General features: G+C 35.9%; 1 protein-coding gene across 1 annotated transcript in view; it reads right to left on the bottom strand.

Moving 5' to 3' along the window:
- LOC107103254 (teneurin-3-like) overlaps window positions 1-16,805 on the bottom strand; it is a 126,187-nt gene that overhangs the window by 83,152 nt on the left and 26,230 nt on the right. The window contains exons 4-5 of the mRNA XM_015402878.1: window positions 9,573-9,695; window positions 2,939-3,153 (exon numbers count right to left, since the gene is read on the bottom strand). Coding sequence (XP_015258364.1) covers window positions 2,939-3,153; window positions 9,573-9,695 — 338 coding nt within the window. The remainder of the gene's footprint in view (window positions 1-2,938; window positions 3,154-9,572; window positions 9,696-16,805) is intronic.

Genomic DNA, 16,805 nt, shown 5'->3' with positions numbered 1-16,805 from the left:
TGATCTGTAACTGTTTAGCTGATTAGCAAACGTCATAGAAGCACATTAAATAGGAGGTCAGGTCAACATTCTTTCAAACGCTTCTGAGAAAAGCTGAGGGGTTTAGGAAGAGATATTAACCTGGCAGAAGTTGACTCCTTTGTGTTGTAGACTTAAGGGGAAGTAATAAAACACTTCATCCCACATGGCCTCCACCCTCTGGCCAAGCGCATATTTCTCCATTTGCTGGTGTGAAAGCCCCCTAACTCTTCTCAATCCAACAACACAGGACACAGAATAACCATCATGCTTTAAGACCAAATATGGAGATGTTCCCTGATGCGCCTTGGACAGAGAGGAAAAGTCTCTGCATTCCTCAATCTTTGAATTGAGTGGACTTTGAGCCACACAACAAAGTGCTAACCACAATAAAAAAATACAAAAAGTTAGTTTCTTCCAACTTGTCTGATTTGTATCATCACAGACAGCCACTCAATAGGTGATGGAGGAAGTCTATATTTGACAAAGGTGGAAAGGTTGTCACACTTAAATGCTGTCTTGTCTTCCAAGCAGTGAATGCGATGAACAGTCAATATCTCTCATTGGGGTCTTTCATGCTCGGTTAAGTAAATGCATTGATTTGTTCCTTCAGTACCTGAGCAGAATGTAGTTTAGAAGGAGACACAATGGACACAATTTTGCACATTGACAAGGATGAGTGTCGGAATGGCAATAGCTTGAAACATACAAGTAGGCTGTTGTTAATTAGGATGCTTTGGACTTTGATTTTGTTCAGTTACCTTTTCAATTTCTTTCTTTATTTCCTTACTTCTGAAGTGCAGACTAGCTCACCCATTGTTACCTATATTGAACTTTTTTTTTTCTTTCCATCAGTGTGGCCCTAACACTCTATACTTAAGTGAAGCCCACCTTTTCTAAGAGCAAATGTGGAGAAGGAGAAGCTGAGAGCTTTTTCTGTCGAGTTCAGAGGAAAATAACTATTGCCTGAGAGCTTTCATCACCATCAGCACACATCAGACATTTAGATACTCAGACATGTTATTCAGGAGATTTACGTCAGAAATTCTTGAAACATTTCAGGTTGCTATGAGCACAGAGACTTATCCACATAAATAACAACAGAATGGGTTTTTATTCATAAATGGGCAGATGTTCAAACTCAGCATGCAGTCAGTGAATTAATAAGGATAAATAAATTACCATCAGTTATTAGAATTTATTGACAAAAAAATGGGGTAGCAAAAGGTTGGTGAAAAGTAAGATCATTTTAAATGTGGAAATCTATTACTATATCATGATTTACTTTATTGGATTCAAAGATTACTGATGGAAACTTAAAACATTTTTTGTAAGCAATAAAAAGATACAATAATCAAACTCACTGGTGACAGATCAGTGCATTGATAAAGATATTTCATATTAGGTTTAGCCTTTTAATATTACTGGTATTAAGAAATTACAAAAAATTACAAAATTACAAAAAAAAAAAAAGAAAAGATTCTGCATTTTTATTTACGGTAATATTAATATTCTAATGTTAAACCCCTAGAATAATAATGGTTAAAGATCCGGAGGGATGAAAATCAACTTATCCAACAACAGAGAAGACTTTCAACCAATATTAAATGCTGTTTGATACTGACTCAGAATCACTTTTCAAAGAAGCAATTTTATGCAAATGTGACTTTATAAACTATATTCTGCAAGCATACAAAACCACAATATGTCTGTAAAGAGTATGTGTGTTCATGAGTGTTTTGCATACATTCTATTTCAAGTGTTACGATTTGGTTATTTACAAAACTTAAGCAGCTGATTTGGCAATTTTGGGAAAAGAGTAATAAACCATTTAAATGTTTTGTGTCAAACAGTGTGTTAAAAGTAGGTTCTTATAATTTAACATGATTTCTATCAGTATTACTGAAAAATAACATTTGACTTAGAGCTAGCTGTAGAGGTGCTAACTCGTTCACAATTTTTTCTGTCCCAGAGAGTAGTTTCACTACGCTAAAAGTACGACAAAAATCTTTTGACAATGTTTTGTTACTGCTCCTAAAAACATCCATATTACTGCTCTTTTTAAAGTTAATATTAAATTAGGTGGATTTCCAAATTAGATCAAATTAGATGGATTTTTTTATGTCTGCTGATATGTTTATGAATGATTAGCACACCTATTGATCAGTCAGAGCCAATGGAATCTATGTCCTTTTGTAAAAATCAAATAGAGGATGGAAAACAGCTATGAACAGTTTCATATTTGTTGCTATGACACTGGAACAATGGATTACAGGAGCCATGCTGAAATAATTAATCTTCCATGCATTATGACATTAAAACAGCAAAGAAAACATTTACTATATGCTTCTTGGTTTTATGAAATGAGTCCCTTTATTCTATGCATCGGCTGATTCAGAGATTTTTGCATGCAGATCAGCGATACAGTACTGTTGATCTTTACCACACAAGCTCACATAGAGTTGGAAAGAACAATGGGCACAAGTTGGACGGCAGGGTATTTTATGCAACCCTATTTTATTAAAATCTTTCCATTGATGCCATTTGAAATTGCAGAGTTTGGGTTTTTATTTTAAATGTTGCATGTGTGGCTAATGAAACAATGTTACACCAGGATCAAGACCAAGACCAGACACGAGACCTCCATCCCTGTTAGAGAGTCATCAAAACTGGACAGTTATTGGTCCAAGGCACAGTACTTTATTATGCAAGGTGCATAAGCAATAGTTTGATATTAGTCAATTTGCATTTGCATTTTAAACCGTGGGCTGGTTGTTCATCCTAAATACGAGTTCTTATACACATAAACCAATAAAATAAACAAAGGAGAACATAAAACTATACAAATCCCACTGCACAGCATTCAAAATCATTGTGTCATTTTTAGTACAAAAAAGAAAACGTTTCAGGATTCCTTTACCTGAGTGTGAGATGGCATAAGACCCTTTCGCCCATAGACTCCAATCAACGCGCTCTTCTGCACAGAGATGTTGAATTTAAGGAAGTGTGGCTGCTCCATGCTGAGCTGAGAGCGCCAGAACACTCCTGGTGGAACGCTCTGAGCCACCCTCCTTCCAATATCCACCTGTCCAGTATCAATGGAGTTGTTCTCAGGTTGAATGATTCCAGTTTTTCCTGTAGCAACATTAAGAACGGAAGGTGATCAGAAACCATTCAAATATAATGCAGTTTTCATGTTGCATTTCTTTTGGGGGTTTTCATTGTAGTTGCCTTTCATTATTATCCTAATTCCTCAATTAAGATGAGGCAGTATAGTAAGGGTATAATTTCTCTTACAAATGGGCTTTGACCAAGCATGACAGGATTAAAACCACTATTTCCAAGCCCTGTTAACCCCAAATATAAATAAATAAAACACGCCCTACATAATTGTCTTTTTATAACCGCTAACAGGCCAAATCTCTCATCATCTCTTTGGTCCTTGTGGTTCATGGAGTGAGGCTTTATATCAGATAAGGTGTAAATGGAATCTGTCAGACACATTTAGAGCCTCCTTGCCAGAGCAATAACTGCAAATCAAAACAATTTGCTGAATGATGTCCTTCAACCGTTACCCTATAGCAGCGAGCTTCTGAGGGAGGTTATAGATTAAGGTATGCAGTTCTATGAAAAACTGAGGTGTTAAACATTTCCCTAGCCACACAAATTCCCCTGGTTAAAAAGAAAAATGGATGAAATGCTTTGGCATGAAAAAAAAAGCTGTGGCTGTGAAGGAATGCATATAGAAGATACAGAGCAAGCTTTGCATTACTCCACCTCTTCAGAGGCATTGTGATGTGCCGACACATGTACTGTAGCTGTGACTATATCTGTTTGTGCCAGACCTCCTTTATTTGCATGCCTCAGTGTTGGTTGTGTAATGAGGCCATTGCCTGTCACTTCCGCTTCAGTCAAAGTGTGGCTTGGAAGCCAAGTTTACCTCTGGGGAGAATAATAGCTGGCTATTGATTGCCTTTAAACAGTCCAAAACCTGCCTCGTGCTATCTTAATTAGCAGTACTTATGAGGATTTAAATCTAGCCCAGTTTAAACAATTGAGCTTTTGCCTGGCCTATTCAACTCAATTAATGCTTTCGTGACCGTGCATTTTAAACAGCCCCACTGTGCTTGGAGATTCATTTGGTCGCTTTTTGCAGTAAAGGTGAGCCGAGATGCCCTGCTTGCTTGTTGATGAATACACAATAGACTGAGAATATGATTAGGGCCTACAGAGCTGTCTGAATTCGCTCAAATGGTTTCCAGAAGGTGAAAGATCTCTATCAATATCACATGGCTCAGCCTGGAGACCAAAGTAGGGGCCATTTCTTTGCTGTTTGTCCATCTTATTTGTTTTTTGAAACGTTGCTTAAATGCATCTATTGGCATTCTAGTTCTTAAAAAAAAAAAAAAAAACAAAAAAAAAAACATTGGAGTTGATAAGATAATTTTAGTTTATAAAAGTGCATACATTCCTCCAAATATGTAAATGGATCCATAATTTAACATGATGTAACATCTAAAGTCAGGATTTCCATGTAGAAATCAAAGATCTTTAGGTGCATTTATATATTTATTTATTGTCTTTTCAAAACAGAAGTGCTCTCTAAGATGTTATATGTGATGTATCTGAGCGAAGCATGAAACTACAATTTGTTAAAGAGTAGCTCATAAATATATAAAACCTTTTTGTCCCATCCATATGGAACCACAGCACATTTCATATCTTGTCTTTTTGTAAATTTTTGGTAAGAGGGTTAAAATGAAAAACATCTCATGATCATTCCATTGAAATCTAATATTAAATCTGGGGTTTAAATTATCTTTTTTTCTGACCGTAATAATTACACATGCCATATATTTGGATATAAAAGTTTAAATTAATTCTGAAACTCTTGCTAATATTTACCAAATGCTCAAACACATATCTGATAAGGAAATTATACCTGAACCACATAAGCTTCTGTAAAAAAAATTGTTAGAGCACTCTGGTCACCAGAGTTCATCTTAATTTCCAGGCACAGATCTGACTTTCATGGATAGTTTATAAATCTTCGTATTTATCTAAGCATCTTCAGTGAAGCAGTCTAATGTTCTCTGTATACCCATCCGATTCAAATCATCCCCCTCAGAAGAAAGAAATGTAGTTAGAATAACAGGGATCAGCCCAAGAACCAGTCAGGCTCATATCTGCTGTTAACTGGAAACAGCTAGAACACCTGTGTCAGTTTCCATACTTAGGCAAATATAACACGATTCAGGAATTCACACCTTTTAGCCTCAGTTTAATGTGCAGTTAACCATTTGCCAAATATTCTGTTAAACACAATTTTATGACCAGAGGAGAAGATTGATATTTGGTTGCTTGGCCTCAATGATGAGAGTACCGGCAATATTTGGTGGGGTTGGACTAGGCTTTAAACACAGTGATGTTTGCTTTTGGATTAAATGTATGAAAATGGCTGCAAGATTACATGAATTGGGGAAAATTGTTCGTGTCTATGTTTTCTTTCATGAATGTCCTGCTTCTTCTTTGTTTTTATTTTGTTATTTGTTTTATTGTTCCAAAGCTGGTTCTGGAATGGACAAATCAGAACTTCTGAGAAGGTTCTGAACAAAGAAAAAAAAAAAGTAATCAAATATCCGTCATAATTTTGCCAGAACCTTTCAGATAGCTTCGAAAAGCATGTTATTTTATGCATCTGGTTTAAAGACATTCAAACTAATCCCAGAGGGAACCTTTTGCATAAATTCCAGCTTGTTTACATGATGCTGAGCCTGCATGGATTAAAATGAGCCACAATAGATGCAAACTTACATCCAATGCCAGTTTGCTATCTATTAAGCTTAAATATTTTGAATTAATAACCTTTTGTCTACATGCCACACTAGAACAATGGTTTAAAACTTGCTGCAAAATGAACTTTCTCTTTTACAGTACACTGTAAATTTATTACAAAGAACCACAGTGTCTTTAAACACGTTCAGAAGGTCTCTCCTGTTCCATCCCGTTCGAGGGGAAAATTTACAATGGGAAAGGATCTTAGGATTTATCTTTTATATACATTTAAATAAGACTTAAGTCTTAAAATATTTCCCGCGGGTCTTTCTAGAAATCTTCACATACAATTATTTTTTTTTTTTACTTCTATTTATTAGCCAGGATTTGAAGATATCTGAGATATCAAAATGTTTAGCATTTCATTGAAATATGTCATATACTGGTGATCTTTAATTTTGAAGGGAGAACAGATATCAATCAGTGGGAATTTAATGGTTGCATTATTAGACATATGTTCACATTAATGGAAAGTTATGGCAAAGTCTTAATGCTTAAAGATGATGTAGGGTTTACCATGTTAAATTAGTATATCTACATTTATATGTAAACAAAAGAAACAGAAATGTAGTATTAACTACACCATAAATTCAGGCCCAGTTTTTATTATTGGCAGGACTTTGATCCTAGTTCTGGGGCTTGTGCAGATAGTGCAGATTCACAATTCTTATTTTTATCAGAAAGAACTGATTAGATCCAATGAGACCCTGGGAGAAACATACACTAGTTTTGTTTATAAACATCTAATTTATTCTTCATGCTCAGGGCTGCAGAAAAATGAAGGTAAACTGCAGACATGCGGCCACAAGCTGATATCAAATGGCTGGCATGCTGCTGTGCACCGGCAACTATCAAAGGTCCCAATAGATCACAACAAATCAGTTCTGCCAAAGTTTTCCTAAAACATGTAGCTAAATTCCCATTAAGGAATCACTAACTGTCATTAAATGAGCTGCATATTGCTTCTAGATTTACTCAGATCCCTCCGTGAGACATCAGTCTATGTGTTTGTTTAAAAAAAAAGATATCTGCAGATGTAACTTCTAGTAATATATATATATATATATATATATATATATATATATATATATATATATATATATATATATATATATATATTATTTTCATCAGTCAAAAAAAAGGCTGAAGACATAATTGAATAGTTCCTTTAAAATCTAGACTTTATAGAATATTTTAAAACCTTGCCTGAAAACAATAACAGAAACAAAAAAACAAAACAAAAAATACTTAAAATAAACACAAACAAAAATCTGTCCAACCAAATATCTGTCTACAGTTGGTTTCTGTAGATCTTTAGATCAATAACAATCATTAAGATATTTCTCTCAGCTGACTAAAAGCAGTTTGGAAATAAAACAAGGATTAGTTGCTGTCATTGTCCAAACTAATGTCCATGAACCAGATTACCAATTTTTTTTTACAATATACTTGAAAACCCCAGTGAGAAGCATGTTTAAAAACTTCTGTCAGATTAGAAATATACGATGAAAGGACAGACACGTCAGTTATAAATTATAGATTACTCTTAATATAAATACACTTGCTCTGTGAAGGACTCAGACGCTCGACGGAGTGAATCATTGGACACCATGTACAGTACTGGATAGGTCAAGGATAATGTGGGGAAGTTTATACCAACCTTAGTTTACCTTAGGCTTTTAAGGTAGCTGTATTTTACCTTTACTTAAGAAACCGTCTCTTGACCCAGATGACTTGGTGTTAGACTTAGACAAACCTTATTGTCATGTTGTATACACAGAGTGTATACAACATGCATACAGCTTTCAACACTGAATGAAAAGCTTACAGCAGTGAAATTAACAATTATAGACCAATTATAGAACAATGAACAATTACCTATGGTCAAATATAGACCTAGTATATCAAATCTTCCTTTCTTCTAAAATTCTTAAGAAAATAGTTTCCAAACAAGTGTGTGACGGCTTACACCATAATGAACTTTTCAAATACTCATCATAGCACTGAAACAGCTCTGGTAAAAGTTGCTAATGTTAGTGTCATGGCCTCAGATAATGGACTTGAATCTGTACTTGTCCTGTTAGATCTCAGTCTATAAATCCATATGAAGCTAACACATTACATAGATTATAGCAATGTGTTGAACACATAAACACCTGGAACACCTTAACTTTCTGCTCCTGAATGCAGGCACAGCACAAGTTATAGCTTTTGGACCAGAGACTTTGAAAAAGAAGAATCTTTCTATATATAATATATAACATTAAAACGTGTTTTCTGTGTTTTCAGCAAATGATCAATCAGACTTGTGCACCTCTTGACAGGTATGTTGGTTCATTGTTCATGAGAAGGGTACTTTAATCTGTCAGGGATTCTTTTTCTAATTATTCTAAAACAAAAAATTAAAATCAATTTACTGCTAAAAATATTCACACAGTTGGTTTTTAAACTTTCGAACTATTTCGAAACAAAGTGTTTTAACTGCACCTGCAAGGGTATCGACCATGTACAGATGCAATACAGAGACAGGAATTAAGGACCAACCACCAAAGTTTAATCCTACACAGTATTAGACAGCTAAACCAAAAAACACCTCATTCCTAAATAAATACTGGGATGGCAATTTAAAGACTAAATACTGACACAAACTGCTTTGGAAGATTAGTAAAGGGAAACAAAGGCACATTTCTGAAAGAGTAATGATATAAATTGATATCAGAGCAGAGGCATCACAAATACATTACTAAACCAACCAAGAAAGCCTAGCTTACCCACCAGAAACTCAAGGTTTAAAAAGGGTCAAGAAAATGTATCCTATTACTATCAATTTTCCATTCTTTCTAATAACCCCTTACATATATTGTATTAAATGGCAGGGAAAATCTTGTTATTCAAAGTTTTCACTGTAGCAGAGGGAGGGAAAAACAGTTGGAGTGAGAAGATATGCTTGAGGAACGCTGCATGAGCGAGGAATTAAGGATGATGAAAAACAACTCATCCAGCTTAAGTACAATTTCAATAATTCAAGAGGAATTTCTCTAATGAAAGCACAATGCTTCAGTTGAAAGATGCCATGATGCAAAGTGCTCATAAAGATCAAGGACAATTCCTACTATATAAATCTTTTATTTATGATAACAATCATTAGAACCTTTCAGAAGTATTAATAAAGACCTAAAGAGAGCATTTGAAACAGGAAACGATATGTAGGGGCCGTCATTTGTGTCCAGAGAGACTCAAAGTTATATCTGCTTCCTGTAGCCAAATAGGACAGGCTTTAACTGATAAAAGGCATACAAGAAATAATAACATGAGGTCATAATGCCCAGTAGGACCAATACAGGGAGGGGTATGAAATTTCTAATCGCTTCAGCTAACATAGAAGAAGGAAAGATGCCTGAAGTGAAGGAAAATGTCAGAGAAAATTAGGGGAGAAGGGGGTTATGGATACAAGAGTCTTTGAGAGCTGACACTAGCAATCTTTGACACAAAATCCCTTGAAAGTATGCAGTTGTGTCTCCATCCATAGTCTGAGGAAGAGGGCTTCCGCAGGCTATGGATGGAAACATAAAAAAGGCAATTCTGCAATAAAAATAATATCTAATACTTTAAAAAGTAATGTCTCAAATCTTTCCTAATATGACATAAAGCAATAAAAGATCCTAATTGAAACGGCGTTAATTGATCATGAGATTTCAGTGTCTTTTTTTTTTTCTCACCATCAGCAGCCAGAGCTGTTACTACCGACTGGGTGGGCCCTGCCTTCCCGACTCCTCCGTTTTCAAAAGCTGGCTGGTTTTCCAACTCTTGGAGCTGCCAGTTGAGACCAAAAAGGTGCATTGCTGTGAAAAACACAAACATAAAAACAGTGTGTGGGCTTGCAGAAAACAATAAGCAAATAGCTTCAAAACACCAATCAAGCCACTTATGGACAAAAGACCTGTGGGAGCGAGCGGTGCAGATGGAAAACAACAGCTGTTTAACTCCAAGCTTTTGCCTCTACATTGTGTTTTCTGTAGACAGACGTCCATGGGTGGCTTTTGTGTAAACCTTGCACTGACTCAGGCCAGACAAAGTCATTTCAATCGATACCGAGGCATGTTTCCTCGGGGACTGCTGTTCATTAAGGTTCCAAAGTGTCAGCTACTGCATCAAAGACAACAGCAGCCGGAGTTTTTATTTTGACACAAAGCTTCCACTTGAGTCTGACAGACAAAATCTACCGGAAGACGTCTTAAACTCCATGAGTCTAATAAGTAAGAAATGCCTCAACTTGTGTGTGAAAAAAACAGGCGTGGGGAGGGGGGTGCAAAAAGTGGAAGACTTTTAAGAAAGTGGAAAGCAGAGTACTGAGAGAGATGCTCACAGCAGGAGATGGAAACGAGAAGGTTAGGCGCTGCAACACTCCTCGTTGTCTTACATAACTAAAACATGTCTGGCTTTCATTCAGACAACCTGCTTCATTGTCACCGAATTGGATGCAATCAAACTGCGCTCTTGTTGTTTTGGGAAACTGAGGCGTTTCTGCGAGCACAGCGAGAGGGCTTATCTCCTTCAAAGTCACCAACCAAGGGAACATGCTGAGGAAGCATCTTGATTTCCGACCATTTGATCTGCGGGAGGAACTTTTCTCCAACACCCGTCGCACGCTGGGAAGATGGATATCGACTGCAGCAAATAACATGAGAGGTGGATGTGGGGCCAGAGAGAATATCAAATGTGAAGGAGACCAAAAGAGAGATGGAAAACTGGTATGAACAGCGTGTCAATAGATACTTTGTCAAGAAACAGTGTGCGTGTGCGCTTTGTAAAAAGCCTCCTGATGAAAAAAAAGGAGAAAAAAAACGGGCTTCAGTGGAATATGGAAGCTCATGTCCTTGGTAGATCAGATGAACAGGTGTGGCGTAGCCTTGAATTTCAGTCAGAAAATACCGATTTAACATCAGTGATAATATTTAGCCATCTAGCATATTCACTCAAAACCAAGCCCTGCTTCAGAATCTATTTCAGTAGTCAATAAAGTGAACCAGACAAAGGAAATGATTTTTGATTGTTTCATCAATATTTTTAAAAAAAGAATAATGCTCCTGTGACAGGAGTGACTTACATAAAAGCTTGAGAGAGCTGAACATATTGGCTTAAGAGAGAACAGCATATTTCCTGCAGCGTTACCTCTTTTGGAAAATACTATAATTCTATAAAGAGCAGAGTGAACAGGAAATAGCTTAAACTGCAAAAATTACCTAGAAATCAGTAAAAAAATTCTTGAATTAAGTGTATTTACCCTTAATTAGATTAGTTAAATAAGATTTACCAACAGAAACAGTATTTTTACTTTTACATAAGATAATTAGATAATATGCACTTGAAATAAAACAATGCAATTGTTTGTTTTTTACTTATTTTAAATGTAAATTGTTGTGTTTCATTGGCAAATTGTCTCACATCCTCAATTTATGAAAAATGCTCTTATTCTGCTTATTCTGCTTATTCAGTGTATACTGGTAACTTTAATGATGATGTTTTTTAAGAGAGGTCTCTATGAACTTGACATTAAATGCTCTATAATGTATAAAAAAAATGGAAGATTTCTAATTGCATGTAAGACCTGGTAGGCAGGAACGAAACCACAACAAACAAAAAAACTGAGACATTCTGCTGTTCCTTTCATCACATGCACGTATCAACACAACAACACTGGTGTTTTTTTAAACTAGACAAGCTAAGCTGGTTTCTGTGTTTATAAAAAACTTTCCTTTAACAGTAACTTTTATCTCACACCCCTTCCAAAAATCCTACCTTTGCAAGAGTGCATAATGTTCACAGACCAGAGCTGTGGATCTCTGCAGCTCCTCCAGAGGTACCATGGAGTTCCTGACTGCTTTTCTAATTAGGGCTGATCTTGACTGGTTTGTCACTTCATGCAGACTGCCAGGTGATGCTGAAAGCTTCAGATATTATATACTATTACTATAGTAACTGTTAGGAAAACAAGGGTTTAAATGGCTGCCGTGTTTTAGAATTTTAATTGTAAATATCTTTGAAATCTACAAGTCATTATTCACCAATCTGTGTTGGACGATAAGACTGTTAAATGGAGCCGAGCACATACTCATACCAGATATCTATTATTATACATTTAAAAAACACATAAAACCTCATTAAAACACATTGAGATTAGGGATTTTAACCCGACATAAGGTGAAAAGTTTGCAACAACACTTCATATATTCTTAATCAAATTAAAAACAGTAAATAAAAACTAAAGTTTGAAGTTTTTCAGAGTTTTTCACTTACACACAAACCAGCGGAAAATACACAATGTCTATTTGCAATGACTGTGGTAAAATTTTGCATACACTGTACATCAGCAGTGATGAATAATGTAGTAATTATTTTCTATATTTTGCAACCTTTCAGAGATCTCCATATATATATTTTGTATTTAATCAAGATATCACAAAAAAAGAAAAGAAAAAAAAAACAGTTGGCCCTGGAAAATCTACAGATAAGACCAATAGCAGACAATCCCACCACCATTGTGTACAGATAATTCTGCTTTAGGGAAAACATGTTAGTGTCTGAAAACAGTCTACTAAACAGATCTAAAATGGTGAGAGTCAGTGTGGGAATGGAGCATGAATGAAAAGCAGGACCTCTGTCTAAAAAGAAAAGAATACACCAACCAAGCAAAGAGTGACTGACAGGGCCAAATAAAGAAAGTGAGTTTGTTACTTGAAGAAGAAAAGATAGCAAGTTCCTTTCTTTGAAAACACCTCAGTGTAAAACAAGGAATGCATTCGAGAAGCGGCTGTTTGATGGGCAGCCTGAATCGGCCTCACCAAGAGAAGCGCTGCAGGGCAATTACTGCACTCATCCAAACAGTGGTAGTTTTACACATGAAGCTTTTCTACCAATCAACATCAATTTTATGATTCCACTCTAAGCTTTAGATGGACTAAGAACTAACCTCTTTGTGTTCTAACACCTTCACTGTAGCAGGGAGGTGACACTTCTGTCCCTGAGGCCAGGCAGTCATTATGTTTAATATGAACATGACAACATTTAACCTAGAGAAATAAAACCATTAAATGAACAGATACAGGTTTCACTGCCTGAAAACACCCTTTCTAGGTTGGTTCTTTACTTTGGACCCCAAACTCAGTCAACATAATAAGCAAAGATGCTCTCTACACATCTGTCTCATTGTTTAAAAAACCCTCCATGAGAAGGGAAACTGTGTATTAGTGAAGTCTCTTGTGTATCAGAGGCAACAGAACCGCAGAGAGCAGTTCCCTCCTCTATGCTCTCAGCTCGCTCCGGCCTGGATCTCCACTTGCCTCATCAACAAATTGCTTTGAGGTGAATAGCCCTCAATTTATAAATTTACATAAGTTATTTCTATCCAGCCTAGGCCAGCTCAATTAATATTTATAGGGCAGGAGCAATTCTCTTCCAGAGCAAGAAGGGTGAAAAAGCAGGCTCCCAATCGCTGATGTCAAAATGTTCCCTGTGGAACATTAACGCCGGCAGTTGAATTTTTAAGTTAACTCTGTGCTTGTTTGAGCGCTGATACCCCCACCAGGCCTTTCATTTGCTGAGGCACAAACACCTTTTTACCGTACAACCTAACATGGCCTTCAGGATATCATTCATTTCGTTCTCACTGCGAAACTGCACATCTGGCTTCGATGATTCCTGGTTTGTTGCCACTAGACAAATTAGAATGAACACCGATGGTGATTGAGTTAGGTGTTCTCCATTTTATGTTCAAAATGGATTTTTAGATCAAAGGTCAAGTGTCCAGAACAAATAATGACAAATAAACTGTTTTCATTAATTCAGTTTACAACTAAGATGCAAAAGAAACAGTAATTCATGCATACAGCTGTTTATTTGAGATCCTATGCTGCTCTTTTTTAATTCCACTCATAATTAATGCATAATTTTTCTAACTTAATTGGTTTTAATGCCTTTACAAGTAAATTGCCTTTTTTACAGTTATTACATTATCAGCCAAACTGATGGCTATTTTGCTCAGCTTAATCCTTTATTTCACAATGTTAACATTTGTCTTTAATAAATTCAGTTGCATCAATAATTGATCTTTTATACTTATTGTTCATACTAATGCATGTTTTGTATTTTTCATAGCAGTAATATTTCAATATTTTCCCTCTATTCATTTTTTCTCAGTTCAATCGATCTTTCTGTCTTCGTAAAAAAAAATGTAGAACAATATGTTTGTCCTTTTCAGGAATGAGACGATGGAAAAGATTTATGCCATCCGAACTCAATACAGTAACAGAGCTCAATGTTTAGGTAGATTACAAAGAAATGGTTGAAACATAAGCAGTTTATCACATCTGAACCTAAATTGGTGGATATGTGTGTGTACAGTATGCACCTGCACAGATTCCAGCATAGACCTACGTAGTTACGGCTACACTGTCACCGACCTCTGTGGTTTACAAAACATTTTAGTGTTTTATATTACTCACTGCAATATCTCAAAATGTCCATAATTTCTTCAAGCTGCTTTAACCCGAGATGTCTAACCAAAGATAATGGTTTTTAATAGGACATCTGTTAAATGTATACTTCCCTTTGAAATAAGCATTTCCTTACTTTGCAGAGGAGTAATGAAGGGAGGATCCTCACTAAGATCTGAGTGTACCGGAGTTTTCTGTATCATATTTAAAGACTTTGGCAAAGCCTTTACTGCCCTGCATATCACATAGTTTAAAGGAGTTGTTCATTAAAACTCAGTTTGACGTTTGCTGGGGAAGAGAATATTTCTAGAATATCCATGGATTTAAAATATAGTCAAAAACTGTAATATGAAACATTTTAACACTTTAATATGAGCAATAGCATCTGCAATAATGATAATAAGAATAAAACATGTTAAGTTAACATCAAGGTAAATCAACATTAATTGTGTTATTATATGTGGAAAAAAACATGTTTTAAAAAAACAAAGCTTATCAATGCTTAGTGCTACTGAAGCTCTGCTCCTATGTGCAGCCGCTGCTGATGGGCTAAAAAAGAAAAAAGAGGCACAGATTGGGTCTGAATCAGGTTGGTATGTGGCCAGGATCCAGATCAGAGTCCAGCTAGTTAGATTCCCTGGTGAAGAGTAATGGCATTTCTACTGCAGGTGACTTTTTATCCATTTATCAGAGGGAAAACAGGACCATATGGAGTCCTCAAGCTGATCCAAATGCCCTCAAGAGATTTTAAGAAGCGAGCTGAGAAAATGCAACATGTTGCTGCTCTCAGGACAGTGTATCCCTAAATGGATAAAGATCCCTTCTACAAAACTGACCGAGAGTTTAATTTATAATTAGTGGCAACAAAAGTGAGGTCAGCCTGTCTTTGTTTCTATTACAAATAAAAAAAGAAGCAGTTTTTTTTTTTCCCCTTCTGTAGGAGGTTCCTACAATTCTTACCAACACGGCTATACAAGCTATTACTTAATTCTGCAAAAGATACAGATTGATTTAGATGTAATATAAAGACAATGTTATATTTAAAGGCAAATGTGTGACGGATTTCATAGTTTTCTCCTTTTCACACAATATGTTAAGGGCCACATGCTGTTCCTACAATGAATGGGAGTTACTGACCTGGAATCAGTTCTGACTAGACCATTTTTTGCTGAAATTCTTCCAATTTAGTAGAGTTGGCATCATGTGAACGACTCACTTCAGCAGCATTGCCTCATTTGACCTGCAGGAGCTGTTGTGCTCTAGTATCCACTCTCAATTTTTTCTAAAAAAAAAAAAAAAAAAAAAGCTCTTTTTTTTTTTTAACAACCAAAAGCAAACAACTTAAAGCGTGGCTCTAAAATGTAGAGCATTTTGGCTAAAACACAGATGCAGCTGTGTTTTATTTATCTTGGAGCTTTTTTTTTTTCACAGACTGTGAGCCCACAGTAGGAGAGTGAGCATATGATTGATTATTGTCATTATTTTATTTATATCACCAGGTGCTCAATGCAAGACATGAGAAGTTGAGGAAATATTCTCAGACACCATGAGGGAAAGGGCAGAAGGTTGAATCTGTTAAACTCAAACATTCATGAGGAATCCCTAGAATCAAGTACTGGTAGGCTCAGGCTTCATTGGCACATTAAGTCAGTCCAAAATACGATGCTATCCTCTACAGAGAAAAAGGTTTTCACTTCCTGATTATTACTCCTAAAAGATGGAAATAGCAACAGATTGAGGTTGTCACATGTTCATATAGGTGTGTTATCTTCTGTTCCTCCCAATGTGGAAGTTTAAGCGACATGATGTCGCTGCACTACACATACGCAACTGATCACAGTGAATCCAGTCAGTCAGAGTTGTTCCTCCTGGTGCGTTTCTGTGTCTAGGTGTCCTGGAGTTTACCACTTCTCTAAAATATGCACATGTTTGATTTTTTTTCCCTTTTCCATATCGACTTCAAGTCAAACTACAGTAGAGCAGACAGGCAGGAGGTGAGTTGGCGAAAAGTAAAGTTAATTTGGTCAAGTTTACAAGTTAAAGGCTACATGTGCAGACCTTGGCTCATGTTCTTTGGAATTACATCTAAGAATAAAATCTGTGTATGCAGTTATTTGAAAATTAGCTGAAGAGATACAGATATGAACTCAGTCGAACTCACTTCCTAATGATAGATCCAACTAAAATATTAGATGATTAGAGCAGCAAGATATAGTGGGTTGTGACCAAAAACCACTATACTGATTTCTTGTTCTATTTAAAGCCTTAAAGTACACTACTTTAGTGAGATTATATGTATATATATATATATATATATATATATATATATATATATATATAAATATATATATATATATATATATATTCTTAAAGTAGATCATTCAAACTGCACAATGACTCTTTAGTTCCCTCCTATCGCTGCCAAACTGAACAGTCATCTCCCTCTTGAAGGCACCACAA

This window comes from Cyprinodon variegatus, unplaced genomic scaffold (genome assembly GCF_000732505.1).
Source record: "Cyprinodon variegatus isolate N-32 unplaced genomic scaffold, C_variegatus-1.0 Scaffold1405, whole genome shotgun sequence".
Lineage (NCBI taxonomy): Eukaryota > Metazoa > Chordata > Actinopteri > Cyprinodontiformes > Cyprinodontidae > Cyprinodon > Cyprinodon variegatus.
This window is presented reverse-complemented; position numbering and strand designations above follow the sequence as displayed.